The sequence below is a fragment of the Solanum verrucosum genome, unplaced genomic scaffold (assembly GCF_900185275.1).
Source record: "Solanum verrucosum unplaced genomic scaffold, falcon-dt-bn FXZP01000182.1, whole genome shotgun sequence".
Taxonomy (NCBI): Eukaryota; Viridiplantae; Streptophyta; class Magnoliopsida; order Solanales; family Solanaceae; genus Solanum; species Solanum verrucosum.
In genome coordinates this window covers 4,673,977-4,689,767 of record NW_026020378.1, presented here as the reverse complement: position 1 = coordinate 4,689,767, position 15,791 = coordinate 4,673,977, and the positions used below count along the sequence as shown (strand labels likewise).

The window sequence follows — 15,791 nt, the reverse complement described above, 5'->3', positions numbered from 1 at the left end:
GGGTCCCCCACTCCTCCTTTCTCTTCTTCCCTTCCATCCTCTCACTTCTGAAACCCTCAATAAAGCAAAAGCTATGAATCAGAACAAATCCACCATTTTTGAATAAAGTTATAAATTCATGAGATTCTTCTTTCACACTGCCACCACTTTCAACTTTCAAATCCTTCATTCTCCCACACCCTCTTCTTTTCTTATATAAAACAAATTTTTTACTCTTTTTTTTTTTTTTATAGTTTGTACACTCCAAATAGCCATCATTCCAAATACCCCTTTTCCTCACTTCCCTATGACTCAAAGAATGTGATAAAGAAAAGGGAAAGAGACTCCAAATGTTCCATTTGTCTCTTCAATCTTATATCTATTGACCCAAAATCTTTCACTTTTTACACCATTTCACTATAGTATATTCAGTCTTTTTTTCCTTTTCCTTCACCCCCCTTCTATACTTCTTTCAACAATCAGAAAAGAATACAAAATCCCACTTGGGGTTTTTATTTTTCCTCTTTTGCTTTTGTTTTTCCCTCCCTTTGAACCATTTTATTGCTTTTGATGTTTGATTGAAATGGGTGGGGGAGGAAGAGTGGAGGTGGTAAGCAGCAAAGGGTGTTCTAAGCTGTTAGTGGATTTTTCCTCTTCATTTAGAGGGATTCCATCTTATTCATTGGAACCCTTCATGTCTCCTGCTTCCTCTTCCTCTGTTATGTCTCAATCAATACTCACCACTCCATCCAATTGTCCATTTTCTGGACTTGTTATCTGTGTAACTGGACTTTCCAAAGGTTTGTGATGCATTCTGCATACTATGGTGTTGGAAATTTGAGCTAAAACTGATGTGAATTGGAAAAGGAGATGAAAAAGATTGTTTTTAAAAAAAAAATATGAAGTTGATATTGATGTGTTCTCCATGTTATGTTCTATTGCTAATTCTTGTTTCTTCAATATGTTATACCAGAAGCTAGGAAGCAAGTGATGGAAGCAACAGAGAGATTAGGTGGAAAATACAGCCCGCATTTGCACCCTCAATGTACTCATCTGGTGGTTCAGATATCCTTTTATTTCTGCATTTCTTTTTCCTTGATCACTATTTTCCATAGCCACTTTCTGTTTCCAAATCTAGTAAATGATACTTTTTTTATTTTTTCCAGTTGACTACTTATCTTTCGCATACTTAAACAAGCCAGAGAAATGAAAATAGGATAGGTGGATCTAGTTAAATGTTTATAACTTGCTCATTAGATCCAGGTTATCGGGTGATTCAGGTCTAATGGTTGTGTTTTTTGGTTAAAATTTGTTGCTTGTATTTTTATTCCTTAATGTCTGCTACAGTTTTTCTGGACGAAAGTTTGAGCACGCCTCGAAACATGGTTTAAAAAACGGTCTACTTGTCGTTTCATTGGCATGGTTTGTGGATAGCGTGAGAAGGAATGGTAAGAAATGTTCTGTCTTGTATTTTGATTAGGGATGGTGCAGTAAGCTTCATAACTTGTTTTCTGTATTACTCTAGTATTCCAGGTTTTATGATCTTGTTCAATTGATTAATCTTGTTATTTCTTTTTTCTTGAAATGGACTGTTGAACATGCTGATCCTTCTTTTATTTTTGGCAACTTTTATTTCTTTCAATCTAAATAACTTGTCAATTGTGGTTCTTAATAGATTCTCTCCAGCAAATGCGGATACAAATTCTGCTTCCACTTCTCTTTTATGGCAAGGGATATGACTTGTGAGCATAATATGAAATATATATTTTGGAAAAACTTTCAAATACTTGTACATTGTTTAAGCAGAAGGAATATATGGGCTAGCTTGAATTACCTTAACTGAATGCATGGCGATTTGATGTTAAAATGAGTGAGATAATTACCATTATCCTTCATGTTTTTAATTTAGTGAGAAATAAACTGCTGTTGTAATTTCTTGAAGTTGAATTGTCATTCTTCTGATTAAGATTTAATACATGGATTGTCAATTGAAAGAGTTTCAAACATTGATGGTTAACTAGAATTTGTTTCCTTATGTTTTCAAGGTGCAACCCATATTTCTGCAGGTTCTTTTACAAAAGGTTTAGGGAATTTATGTCTTTTATTTTCTTATTTTTTCTATGACTAAGACAATATTGGTTATGTTTTCTCCAGTGAGACTGAAAGAATCCCTTTATAGTGTTAAAGGTGTTGGACAAGGTGGTTTCTCTGTAGATGATATCAGCAGTCAGCATTCATGTCTCCCTGTTGCATTGCCTGAACATAGCAAACCACCTGACATGGTTGAAGAGCCATTAATTCATGCTGAAAGAGAACCTAAGCGAAGAACTCTGTTTGGCCATACCTTTTATGTTGATACTGATGTTTCTGATGAGCTGCGTAGTAAGGTAGGTTGACGTTCTTATAAAAAGGCTCAAAATTGAATATTATGTTCAATTTATACAGGATTGTTTTGCTGTAGTACTGCTTATCTAAGTCTTATATTTGTTTCACTGAAAATCGGTGCTATGCCACTTGGTATTTTTCTTTGTTTGTTACAACAATATGAATTCCAATATTGCATCATATCTGAAGCGTATGCCATCTGAATCAATTCAAATTATTAAAGTTGCTTTGACTATTTCTCTGACTTGTTGTAAATTTTAGGTCATTGAGTCTGCAGCAGCAGAAGGTGCTAGTTTGGTCAATCAGTGGTTTGTTGGTTGCAGTGCGAGTCATGTTGTCTGCGAAGGAAACTCAATTCGGAAATACCTCGGCCATTCCTCTAAAATTGTTACAGTAAGTGTTCATTTATTTAGTGAGTATGCCTGAATTCTTTCTCATGTTTGCAACTTAATTGGAACTGAAAATTTAAGTTAGGTGAATTACATTTTTCTGATTCCACTTCTTGTCCCGGGCAAGAACTTACATAAGTCCTTCTATTAGTATCTCCTCGAGGAATGTTGTATCATTCCCCTGCCTCCTTCTTCATTGGAATTGCTTTTACAAACAATAAACCTTTTTGTCAGCCGCTCTGGGTTCTGAAGAGTGCAAAGGAAAAGCGCCTGCAAAGGCTTGTTCATATGTCTGCTGATTTGGCTAGGCAAACTGGAATATTACTTGATAACATTCAGAATACAATTTCTAGCAAGGTATGTATTCATGTTCCTTCTGTTTGCCCTCTTCTCTCCTCTTTCACTATCCCCGTCTTCTAATGGTTATTGATGAGCTTTCCAAGGTGCTTTCTCTATCATCTTAAAGATTGTTTTAGAATATCTTCCTCTTGTTTAAATCCAAGGATATTAGCTTTGTGGTCTCTATTACAATGTTCCATGAGAAAGAAAATTGATATATATCATCAGATAAATAGACAAAGTGTATTTGTCTTGTTCTTTTTCGCACAAGGACACCATACAAATTGAGGGATCTGGTTAATCTTTCTTTTGAGGTGGGTTCCACGGTGCAGTATATTCTCTGTAGTAGACTTTGGTGCTGTATCTGAGTTCATATGGATGTATGTGCCTGAAGGATTTTTAGTAAGGTATAGATGTGAAGTGACAAAATTCCCTCCTTTTTGGCAGTAAATTTATGCATTGTCTTTAGTGAAAGCTTATATAGTGTCTCATATGATCTTGTTCTAGTAAGCCTTTGATCCTAGATAAGTAGCATGTCTGTCACATCTTTTTCATAAGGCCCACTATCTTATCCAGAGATCAGATAATCTGGCTTTAATTGGGTCGGTGGTCCAGAGAAAATTTGTTAACTTTGGTTCAAGGATCCTGGCCTAGCATTTTGTCATTTGGACCATATGCTAGGGGTTTTAACTGTAATTTGGACCATGGCCTACTCATTTTTCTGGTTTTCCCACAAATCTCAATGATAAATACACATCATAAGGGTGTTCTGGTAATTTATCCAATGTCTTAAGGGTTGTCTTTTGATCAACCTAAGAACTTCAGATAGACCAGTATTTTTGGTTATGTACCTGTATAGGGTTTCCTATTGATGTTGCTATATATCCTTTCCCTTGACTATTATTAAGCTTGATCTCGGAGTAGTTACAGAATTTTGCAATTGGATCTGAGCTAAACTCCGTGAGATATTCCAAGTAAGGGGACCAAACATTGAAAATGAAGTTATTTACTCTTGCAACAACAACACCAACAACTATGCCTCAGTCCAAACAAGTTGGGATTGGCTATATGAATCCTCATTTCTTCATTAACCCAAAAATAGAAGTAATAGGAAGCAATCTTTTTTTGTTTGCTCTAAACTGATTACCACTATCCTTAAAGGAAACCTTCTAATACTTCTTACATAATACATAAAGTTCAGCGGGACCCTTCTTATACTCTTTTCAACACAACTTTTCCTCTATACTATTATCTCAAAAAAAAAGAAGAAAAAAGAAGCTAACTTGTGAGTTCACATGTTTAATCAACAAATATTGGTAATTCTCCATTTCAGACATATTCTTGATAGTCGGACTGAGGAAAAGGTGGACTATAATAATGGATGACTAGAGCAATTTATATTTAAAGAGAGTGATTCTTGCTTCGTGTGGCTATTGTAAGCTTCTCTGGTCTTTAGTTGATTGGAGGATATTTAGTGAGGCTGTTGGTTGTCGTTTAATACCTCGAGTACCTCTCTTGACCTGAACAACAGATATCATAGATGGATGCTAGGTGGGCGTAAGGCGATCAATGGATGCCAATGTAGGCGTTCCCTGGGTTTGTCATCATTTACCTTTCCTAAACTCAAGGTGTTATACCCAGTTTCTCTACTAAAATAAGTACTAAATGAATGATGTTATAATCTTGGATGGGATTATAATCAACTTTACATGAAACTTTTATCCTGCAATTTAGTAATGTGGATATTGTGTCCAGTTGAAAGGTGCCACATCTAGACAATGCTTGAAATTTCTCAAGGAATTGGTAGCTTTACCTGTTGAAAGCTGTCTAGTTTCTGGGGCTTTCTGTTAGAATAGATTTTACCATAAAAAATTCTGACAGTGTAGCAAGTGATTAGTTGGATGGGATGGCCTCCAGTGGCTGATCTCAAATTGGTCACGCACAGATACACATATTTACAAGTTTGAGTTATCAATTTATATATTTAATTGAATTTTTGCATTGTAGCACCATCTTTTGATGATTTTCTTGCTACAGTTCAATATTATATTTAATGAATATAGGAAGTCAACACTGGTGCTTATCATCGAGATGTAACAAGTTCTACACCTAGGGTGAGCCAGGAAGAAAGGAAAAATGTTGCTAACGTGGCCAAAGAGGGAGTTAGGAAGCGTCGTGGTTGGCGTATGCAGGTAAAAACACTTCCACTTGTCGTCATACAGCTAATTTTTTTGTTTAAATGATGCCACCAAATACAAATAGATGCATGGATGGTTTAGGCTTATAATACTTTTTTCTGTTATGGCTAATATGTCACTTGGCAATATAGTTTAACTATCTGTTGTGACATAGCATAACTCTCATTTTAGATTTAACATCTTAATTCAAGTTGCATTGTAATGAATTTCATGTTTATCTTCTCAATTGTGAGTGGTTTGGCCCAAGGTTGGGGCACTTGGTGTGAATCCCAATCTGCCATTCCAAAACACTTTTAGAGGGGAACAGGAATTGGGTACTTTAATTCTCATAGTCTTGGCCTGATTTTGGTTTTAAGAAATTATAGTTCACTGGTAGATTGCTTGTTCTTAGTGCTCTACCAAAATGATAATTAAGCATTGCCAGGAGTCATGAGGGTTTTAACTTAGTTAATTCTTTTCACTCCTGTTCTTCTCTTATTTGTGTGTAGCACTCAACCAACTATCAATTATGATCTTGTAAGTATATGACTATTTTCTATGAAAAATTTAATTGTACTTACCCATTTGATTTGCAGACTTGCCAAACCCCCCTACGTCACCTATCTCCAAGCAGCCTTCTAGATTCCATCTGCTGGTCAATATCTGATCCAACTTCGACTGCTTCTATTTACATGGATTCTTCTAGTGTGGAAGATACAAACCAACAGAACACATCTGTGTTTTTTGATGCAAAGGACGATCACAAAGCATCTGAAGCTTCATTTGTGAACCTATCCCGACCACTTTCAGAAAGGTTTGCCAGATTTCTTACTTTCAGTGACTGTTACAGTTTCAACTAGCAGACTTAAAACTTTTGAATTCTTGCTCATATCATTGTTTCGCGGAGCATATCATGTTGGTTCTTTTTGTGGGCAATGAATGATCAATCTTTTTCAGAACTGGTAATTGATTGAAAGTCATGTGTTGGTCATGTGCACTTGTTGGAATTTAGCATAGGACAATTCAAAGACCAATATCAAACTATTAGGTTACTATTGGCGGAACTGGTACACTAGGGACAGAATTGCTACTTGGCTCAATTATTAAGGAGTGTAGATGTAATTCACTTTTTTTTTCTTACTTTGATTGTCTTTTTGTGTTTGTTTGATTGCAGTGAGAAAGCTGAGCTGATATTGAAAAACAACTTCGTTACCATACTGTTTCCAGTTGATCGATTTTCCGAAATGGGTCCATGTTCCAGGACCTTTTTTAGTGAAAAAGGGTTCACATGTTTACAGGTGTTGGATTACATATATGCATTTTATCAGGTATTGGATTTATCCTTTGCTAGATTCACCTACTTTTATTCAAGAATGGATAATAACAGAAAGATTTCGTTTCCTTAAGTGAATTGGTTCAGTTTCACACTTCACTTTTACTCGGGCAAGTTTAAAATGCTCTCTCTAATTGAATTTGTTGTTCCTAAAACATTACATTTGTGATATTTCTAGGAAAACATGTCCCGTGGAGAGGTAGAGGTAGCGATTCACACAGATTCAAGGAATGCTGACCGACTAAGATCAGTTTATTGCAGTAAAGAGACTAGTGAGCGTGGTTGTGTAGAATTCAAACGAATAGAATTTCTTGGTAGCCGTAAAAGTTTTGAAATGTTGAAACGTGTTTCGGGTGATAATAACTGTAACGTCTATGAGTTATTGATCAGAGCATAAGTTCATAGGAGGAAACAGAGTTGGACGACATTCTACTTTGGTTTCGATTTGGCTGGTAACATACCTCTGGTCTTCCAAGTGCAGACTTGGATATGATGGAGAAGGTAAGTAAACACTGAAGAAAAACTGTACATATTCATCATCAAAAATCATTTTTGCAATGTGATGTTTTGTATATTTGTAAAGAAACAAAGGTTTACATACTAGCCAGATGTATTTTGATCTTTGTTTGGATTGGCTTATGACATATAAGCCAAAAGCCATAAGTTGGAAATTCTAACTTATGGCTTTCGACTTATTCATGTTATTGTGGCTTAAAAACAAGTGCTTATAAGCATTTTTTTTTTTAATTTACCCAATCACTATAAAACTGTTTAAGGAGGTGCCGAAGTGATATATATCTCGGGAAATTAGTGGAGGTGAGTGCAAGTTAACTTAAACACCATGATTATCACAAACACAAATTGAACTTTTAATTCTTTCGCTAGAGTTAATTACTCTTGACTGTGTGTTGTCGCACAGTATTTTTTTGTTGTCTTATTAAATACAAAATGGAATAATTCTTATTATTTCTATTTAATCTTACACTTGTTTATTCAATCAAATCAATAGAAAGATTTTTGTTTTTTTTTATGATTCCAAGATATTCCAAGAGCTAGTGGTGTAGAGTTTGAAATTCAATGGATAATGAGTCTCCGTCTATTCTTCTCTACTTAAATATCATACTTTTATTTGCGGCAAAGTATAAAAGCATTTTTTATTTAAATTAAAAAACACTTGACTTTTATAATAAAATATTACTATTATATAATGTGACCATTGTAGAAAGATTTGATCAAATATCTGGAGAATCTCAAGAAAGAATTTAGTGAGCTATGTTGTCCTATTGCTTGCTTTTCTACAGGAGAGATCATGTGGTTCGCAAATAACATTATCTTAGGATTATAATCTAGGGACTATTGATAAAATAGCATAAAGTTTGAAATATAAATTTATTTTCAACCAAACAAAATATAAATTTAAACCTGAGATATACACCTTATCTCATGAACCAAACCACCCTTCAAGATATGCATAATATATTATATATATAATGTCACTTAAAAGCATAGAGTAGAGATAAGTATTGATATTACACACCAAAGTTTGTTGAAAGCACAAACTAGAACAATATTACTAATAAAAGATGTTTCATTGATGAGCAAACATAGATATAGGTAGGGGGCAGGTCCATTATCCACCGTGTTTAGAAGACTGTGATTGGTTCAAAGGGCGGGTCACAGATGGATTTTTCGATTATAAAAAAAACAAAAATAAAACATAGATATAGGTAGATAGATGGGAGGTTTGATTTAGAACCTCTGGTGCAAATTAGGCTGCATTGGTTGGACTCTGAAAGCAAAGGGCATTTGCCCATAATCATGATTTTCCCTTGTTTGCTCAAACACTTCACCTACTTCTCCCATGTTCCTATTCATGCTTGCTATCTCTAGTTGTCTCTGTCATTAATTTGTCCAAACAAACTAAATATTAGTGAAGGTTAAATCACCAAATTAATCTTTGAAACTATAGATGTTAGAAATCTTGAAATGTGAATGAAAGGGTACATAGTTTGGTTGCTGGTTAGGAAGTGATGAGCTATTCATGTATTAAAATCAGCATAACTAGTACAACGTTTGACAACATTATAGTTGCATGCTACATATAAAGTTCAACACACCTAATTATGCGGTGTTTGGTTACCAATTTATAAATCTACATAACTAATGGAGTACATGTTGTATAAGTTAGAGTAAAATCTAGGTAAAAGATGAAATAACCAAGAAGTACATGGATAATTAAACTTACTTTATATAACTAATTCATACAATATTTTTAATACATGCATAACTAACCAGCAATCTAACGACCTAGGGATGTTCAATCTCAAATGTTTAGGAGCATATCTAAAATATATAAACGAAGTACGATTTACATCTCTTCATTCACAATTGTTCTCAACAAAACATCAAGATTTTGAGAAAGCTAGGTTATACATATCTAAATTCTTCGTGAGTCAACATATTATAGAGCTTTAGAAATATAATGCATTGATCAAGGCGAAATAATTAATTTGAATTCATAATTTTATCAGTTTAGTGCTAAGAATCTCGAAGATTAAACCTATCAAGTTCAAATTTTGGATTTGTCCTCTTCTGATGTAAAAGAAAAAAGAGAGCAAATATATGTGTTAAAATTAAGTTAATATGATAACCATACCAATTGACAGTTAAGTTGATCTTGCTCCTGCTCCATATTTTGAGTCTTGAGTAATTTCCATCCAAACACCACAGTAGGTCAAAAAAATAAGAAAGATATAATATACAACACATGATATAATTGAACATTACAGTAAAGTTAACAACAATATTATTTTTTATTAAATAAGAAAAAAACAAGAGGCTACTCCATCTCTCAAAAGAAAATAGTCACTCCCTCGATTAAAAAAAAAAGATCTAGTTTGATATGACATGTAGTTTAAGAAAATAAAGAAGATTTTTCAATTTTATGGTCCTAAATTGAAGTTATGTCAAATGTACCAAAATGTCCTTTAGTCTTGTGGCCTTAAACATGCCACGTGAAAAGCTAAAACCAAAGTGTTTCCAAAAAAGGAAAACGAACATTCTTTACGAAACAGACTAAAAATGAAAGCATGTCATTCTTTTTGAAATGAAAGGAATAATGTTTTTTTTTTCATTCTAAATAAATTTAGTTATTTTAAAAAATAATGTATACAAATTTAATAAAACGATGATAGTTTTGAAAGAAACACGTAATAGTTTAAGTATGAATACCGAAAACGATGATAATTTATGTATTAAAACTCATTGTACTTCAAACAAATTACATAGAGTTGGACATACCTTTTTCCTCACCATCCTTATAAACTCATTCTGTAACACAATCAAGGTGATAAATACTATATAAGAACACATTAATTATTAAATTCAATTAAACACATTACAAAAATATAAAAATTGTAGGTACCTGTTTGTCACGGATACCAGTGAGTCCATTTTCAAGAGCATCTTCCAATATCATGAGTTCTCTATAGTTCAAAGATGATATGTCTTCACCCTTTAGGTGCCTGAAATTAAACAATTCAACAATGGATAAACCATTAAACAAAACTTCTTTCCTACTACTAATATTTTGTTTTTTCTTTTACACTTTTTGCTTCGTTTCACTGACCTCCCTTCACGTTTTGCTTCGTTTCACAGACTCTTTCCTCACATTTATTTTGACTTTTTTGTAATATCAGTGAAACGAAGCAAAACCTTAGAAGTCTTTGAATTTTATTTTTAAATTATTTTTTTGGGAAAAGGGAGGGAGCGGAATCCAATAGCTTTTGCTCAAATCCGTATTAAGAAATCTTTTAAATATCAATAAAAGAGAGAAGTTTAATAAATTTACCTGAGTTCTATTTGCATGTTGTCATTGTCTTTCTTGACTTTGTTGATTTCATTGTCCAAGTTCTGTTTACAATCCAATCAAAACTAATCAAAAACTTTAAATATTTTATTTTTTAAAAAAACATAGAAATTAAGCTAGTTAATCAATCAATCAATATTGAAGACCATATAGGTAGCTAGCTAGTTTTGGGTGCTAACAACAATGAAAAGACTTGCAAACAAAAGGAAATAAGAGGGAAGAACTAACATTTCATTTTCTTGACTAGAAGAATATAACCATCACTCTTCCTTGTTAACAATTTTGACTAGGGATAACATAGCTAAAAAAGTACATGCTATTTTTAGATCTCTTCATAGAATTGATGTTTCTAATTTCTAACAACAAAATCACCCTTTTTTCCCAAAAGGGGGTCAGTCAAAAACCAGTTAAAACATTGATCTTTCATGTCAAAGGGAGGAAAACCCTAATTTTATTTTTCTTCCTAAAAAGAGAAGCTAAATAAGAAAAAACAACTTGCTTTTTCTAGATCTGTTCAAAGATTTTATGTTCCAAGTGAACTAACATTGTTTTTAGCAAAATACACATGTTTCTTTGTGTTTTTTTTTTTTTTTTGCATTTTAAAGAATAGGTTAAAGAAAATATGGAATTTGATCCAAGGGTTTGTTTGATTTTTTTTTCTTTTCCCCTTTATCAAGAATATGTAATTAAAAGATGGAATTTGATCCAAGGGTTTCTTTGATTCCCCCCCCCTCCCCATTTCAAGAAAAATATGGAATTTGATCAAGGGTTTGTTTGATTTTTTCCACCTTTTCAAGCATAGGTAAAAAAAAAAAGAAAAAAAGAAAGATGGAATGCTTCTTTGATTATTTTTTTTCCATTTTTGCCCTTTTTTCAACAATAGGTAAAAGAAAAATATGGATTTTGATCCAAGGGTTTATTATATTTTCTTATTTTTTTCCCTTTTTCAAGAATAGGTAAAAAGAAAAGATGGAATATGATCCAAGTGTTTATTTCAAGAATAGGTAAAAGAAAAATATGGAATTTGATCCAAAATTTGCTTGATTTATTTTTAAAAAAAATTCCCTTTTTTCAAGAATAGGTAAAAGAAAAGATGGAATTTGATCCAAGTGTTTCTTTGATTTTTTCCTTAAAAGAAAAAAAAATTGTTTTTTTAAAGGGTTTTAACTTTACCTCATGCTTAGCATCCCACAATCTTCTCCCAGTAAGCTTGTGGTATTGATCCAAAATATCAACCAAACTTCAAAACAATCACATCAAAATTTCTTAGACAAAAAAAAGAAAAGAAGGTTGAATAATATGATGATTAAAAAATAAACAAATTAAAGGAAGATATATAACATACGGAGTAGATGAGAACTCATGCATTTTTCCAGAAGTAGCAAAAATGATAACAGAAACATGAGCATCACAAAGAACACTAATTTCCTTAGCTTTTTTCAATATCCCATTTCTTCTCTTTGAGTATGTTACTTGTCTGTTGCTTGAGTTTTCTATTCTCTTTATCTCTATCTTTCCTCTCCCCATTTTTTTTTCTTTTTTCCCTTTTCTTCTTTGTATGTTGTGTTGTTTTTACCTTTTAGATGAATATATTGAAGTAAGTATATAAGAAGAAGAAGAAGAAGAAGAAATGAATGGGAGTGTCTATTAAGGGATTGACAGACTATCAACTTTCTTAAGTGGCAGAAAAAGTTTGTATTTTTTAAGGCATTTGATAATGCCAATCCATCTGTATCTTTACTTGTAACTTAGCACTTCTTTTAAACCTTTCTTGCATCTTCTTATCCTTTGGTTTTTCTCCATCTTCATTTCTCACTTGTTGAGCAGTATTAAGAAGTTGAAAGTGAAAAAATTTATTCAATATGAAATTATGATTTGAAATCATAATAAGATTCAGTAGATGTTTTGTTTGTACATGTAATTTGGACTTCTTATGTGGTATGTTTTCTTACAAACAAAAAAATTACATAAGTTGTAAAACTATTAAAATTGTCTCAATTCTTTATACAATCTTTACCAAATAAGCAAAAGTTTATAAAATCACATAATATACTATCACAAAGCTATTCTAAAAAAAATATACAACATTTATTGGACAAACATTAATTCAATAAAGAAATAAATTGAACATAAATTATAGTGTACTAGTCTTTAATATAATCCTCTCATATAGTACGAGCAGTCACTTGCATTTCTCGATCATATATGACCGAGAAGATCACAAACCAACGTTGTTACTTTGAGCCATTTGTTGATAAATAAATTTGATAAAAAAATGGTGGATATAAATGGTAAAGTAGGAATTGATTTGAAGTAATAATAAATTTTATGTTGGTGAGAATAATCGCTATATGAGTATAAATGGTTTAAAAAGTATAATGATATGAATCATTTTACATATGAAATAAATGGTTAGTAGATATAAATGTGGGGTTATTTTTACAATATATAAACTTTTGGGTCAGATTTTATATTTAAAAAATCTCAAATCATGATTTGAAATTCCCAAATCATGCTTTTTTGGAGAATTTGAGATTTCATCTAGGGGTGTCAAATGGGCGGGTTGGGTTGAAATTGGAGATATTAAAATGGGTTGAAATAGAAATCGGGTTGCGTCTTGACCTGCCCAAGTTTACTTTGGGCTCAAATGGGTTGGGTTCAAATGGGCTAAAAATGGGTTGGGTCTTGACCCTCCCAATTTGACCCGATGAATCTCAATAATTTTAACATAGTGATATTTAACTTTTATAATCACAATTCAAATTTCAGCTCAAGATTTTTTTTTAAAAAAGTAACAAATGGATAGATAAATCCTAAAGATGTTAAATAGATAATAATTCATACCTTTAATATATGAACATATCTTAGTAAAGAGTTTTAAAACGGGTTGAAATTGGAAATTGAATTGGGCTTAATTGAGGATTCTCTTAAAATAGGTTAGGCTTGAATGAGTTGAGATTGAACCCAATTCAAATTATCTTGAGCCCAACCCTTAAAATTCTGGACGGATTGGGCAGGTTATCTATGTTGGGTTCATTTTTGACACCCCTAATTTCATCTCATGATATGAAATTATGAGATGAAATCAACGTGAAATCGCATGTCCAAACGCTGATTTCATTTCATGATTTTACATTGCGATATGAAACAACATATCCAAACACATACTTAGATTTTCAAAACGGTATAATTAAATTTCTTCACGCAATTTAAGAGTAAGTGCGCTGAATTGACTAAATAATAGGACTGCAAAGAATTAACTTGTATGGAAAAAGTCCTGATATACCCCTCAATTTTATCATTTAGAGCTGATATGCCACTGGTTACAAAAGTGGCTCATATATGCTCCTACCATTACAAAATTGGCACACGTATACCCCTCACCGTTACAAAAGTTGTTCACGTATACCCCTACCGTTACAAAAGTGATAAAATTAATTTATATTTTTTTTTATTTTTATATTTAAAAAAATTATGTATTTGATCTTGTTCACACATAAATTATTTTTTGACTCTTTTTATTATTGTTATTTGAGTTTCTTATTCTTATCTCATTTTTTTTCATTCTTTAGTGTAAAATTTGAGAAATAAAAAGAAAGAAGTGTGAATGAAAAAAAAAAGAGAAAAGAAAAGTAAAACTATTCTTTTTGTTATTGTAATTAATTTAATATTTATATCTGTATTTTTTTCCGTATATCTATAGTAAAGATTATAAGAAAATAAGTCAAAAGAATAAATTTGACCATCAAAATAATAAATTCAAATTAGCCGTTGAATAAAAAAGTAAAAAAAAAACGCATGAGAAGGATAAAATATATTCCTATATGGATTATTTCTTTTAATAAAAAAATTAATTTAAAACTATTTTTTTTTACTTCCGTTAGAGGAAAAAGGTATATCATGTGAGCCATTTGTGTAACAAAAGAAATATATATATGAGCCACTTTCAGAACGAGGAGTATATCAACTCTAAATGACAAAGTTGAGAGATATATCAGAGCTTTTCCCAATAATATATGTAGAACAAATTATAATAGCATTGAGTTTCGAGAAAGTTAGCTGACAACAACGTTAGAGAGCGTAATGCTGTATCGTGTGGACAATTACTAATTTAATAGCTTCGAGAATTTTAGTATAACCACTATTTATATAGCTAAGTTAATTAATTATAAGAGACAAGATCCACAAATTATGCCTAAATAAATCCCATTTAAAGCCACATTATTACAACTAATTGTAACTATTTACATAGACTCATATATGTTTGATTTGTCTTCTTGCTATGTATCTCCCTTTAGTTCATCCATCTATCAAGTTTGAATTTTATCCTATAATGATGAATTCCTACTTATCCAAAACATATTTAAATTGTGTTTTCTTCCATTTTCTCTTACTTAATCCCCTCAAACTCGAATTGTCACAACTCTTGATCCTTTCCAAGTTTTTACCGACAGAAAATATCTTTGTCTTCGAGCTAGGATATATAATGTCACTTACAAGCATAGAGTAGAGATGAGTATTGAATATTGATCATATTTACACACCAAAGTTTGTTGAAAGCACAAATTATTAGAACAATATTACTAATAAAAAGGTGTTTCATTGATGATGATCGAGATGGAGGTTTGATTTAGAACCTCTGGGGTAAATTAGGTTACGTTGGACTCTCAAGGCAAAAGGCATTGGTTGTTTGCTCAAATACTTCCCCTATTTCTCCAATGTTCCTATTGATGCTTGCTATCTCTAGTTGCCTCTGTCATTAATTTTTCCAAAACAAACTAAATGTTAGTGCACCAAATTAATCTTTGAAAATATATAAATGTATCGAGGACGTTAGGAATCTTAAAATGTTAATGAAACGGTATATAGTTTGGTTGCTGGTTAGAAAGTGACGAGTTATTCATGTATTAAAACTAGTATAAGCATTGTTTGACAACATTATAGTTGCATGCTATGTATAAAGTTCAACACACCAAATAATGCGGTGTTTGGCTATCAATTTATAATTCTGCGTAGAAGATGGATAGCTAATAAGGAGTACATGAATAAATAAACTCTATATAACTAATTAACTAGCAACCTAATGACCTAGGGACGTCCCATCTCAAAATGTTAATGAGTATATCTAAATAAACGTACACGAAGTATGATGTTCATTAGTACTTCATTCAAAATCGTTCTCAACAAAACATCAAGATTTTTGAGTAAGCTAGGTTATACACTGATCAAGGCGGAATAAGTAATTTGAATTTAGGTCTATAAGAATCTTAAAGATAATTAAACCTATCAAGTTCAAATCTCGAATTTTCCCTCTAATATAC

At 32.0% G+C, this 15,791-nt stretch overlaps 2 protein-coding genes across 2 annotated transcripts; one reads left to right on the top strand and one right to left on the bottom strand.

Moving 5' to 3' along the window:
* Positions 1 to 7,282, top strand: LOC125838564 (uncharacterized). The gene is made up of 10 exons (XM_049517616.1): positions 1 to 779; positions 953 to 1,045; positions 1,326 to 1,427; positions 2,134 to 2,366; positions 2,626 to 2,757; positions 2,988 to 3,110; positions 5,156 to 5,284; positions 5,866 to 6,083; positions 6,444 to 6,597; positions 6,781 to 7,282. The coding sequence occupies exons 1-10, from the start codon at positions 563 to 565 to the stop codon at positions 6,997 to 6,999; spliced, it is 1,620 nt and encodes a 539-aa protein (XP_049373573.1). The 5' UTR covers positions 1 to 562; the 3' UTR covers positions 7,000 to 7,282.
* Positions 7,283 to 8,083: 801 nt separating this feature from the next.
* LOC125838578 (floral homeotic protein FBP1) lies at positions 8,084 to 12,018 on the bottom strand. Its single transcript, XM_049517634.1, has 7 exons — positions 11,816 to 12,018; positions 11,644 to 11,710; positions 10,453 to 10,514; positions 10,027 to 10,126; positions 9,903 to 9,932; positions 9,259 to 9,303; positions 8,084 to 8,498 (listed from the first exon to the last, which is right to left on the bottom strand). The coding sequence occupies exons 1-7, from the start codon at positions 11,995 to 11,997 to the stop codon at positions 8,352 to 8,354; spliced, it is 633 nt and encodes a 210-aa protein (XP_049373591.1). The 5' UTR covers positions 11,998 to 12,018; the 3' UTR covers positions 8,084 to 8,351.
* Positions 12,019 to 15,791: the final 3,773 nt, after the last annotated feature.

What these genes read in the sequence shown, in the direction of transcription:
- LOC125838564 (XM_049517616.1), top strand. Translation starts at nt 563, where the DNA reads ATGGGTGGGGGAGGAAGAGTGGAGGTGGTAAGCAGCAAAGGGTGTTCT. An exon ending in ATTCCTCTAAAATTGTTACA is followed by an intron (nt 2,758 to 2,987) that starts GTAAGTGTTCAT and finishes CCTTTTTGTCAG; the next exon opens with CCGCTCTGGGTTCTGAAGAG. An exon ending in AGAATACAATTTCTAGCAAG is followed by an intron (nt 3,111 to 5,155) that starts GTATGTATTCAT and finishes TAATGAATATAG; the next exon opens with GAAGTCAACACTGGTGCTTA.
- LOC125838578 (XM_049517634.1), bottom strand. Translation starts at nt 11,997, where the DNA reads ATGGGGAGAGGAAAGATAGAGATAAAGAGAATAGAAAACTCAAGCAAC. An exon ending in AACATGCAAATAGAACTCAG is followed by an intron (nt 10,127 to 10,452) that starts GTAAATTTATTA and finishes GTTTAATTTCAG; the next exon opens with GCACCTAAAGGGTGAAGACA. An exon ending in TAAGGATGGTGAGGAAAAAG is followed by an intron (nt 9,304 to 9,902) that starts GTATGTCCAACT and finishes AAATTACTCAAG; the next exon opens with ACTCAAAATATGGAGCAGGA.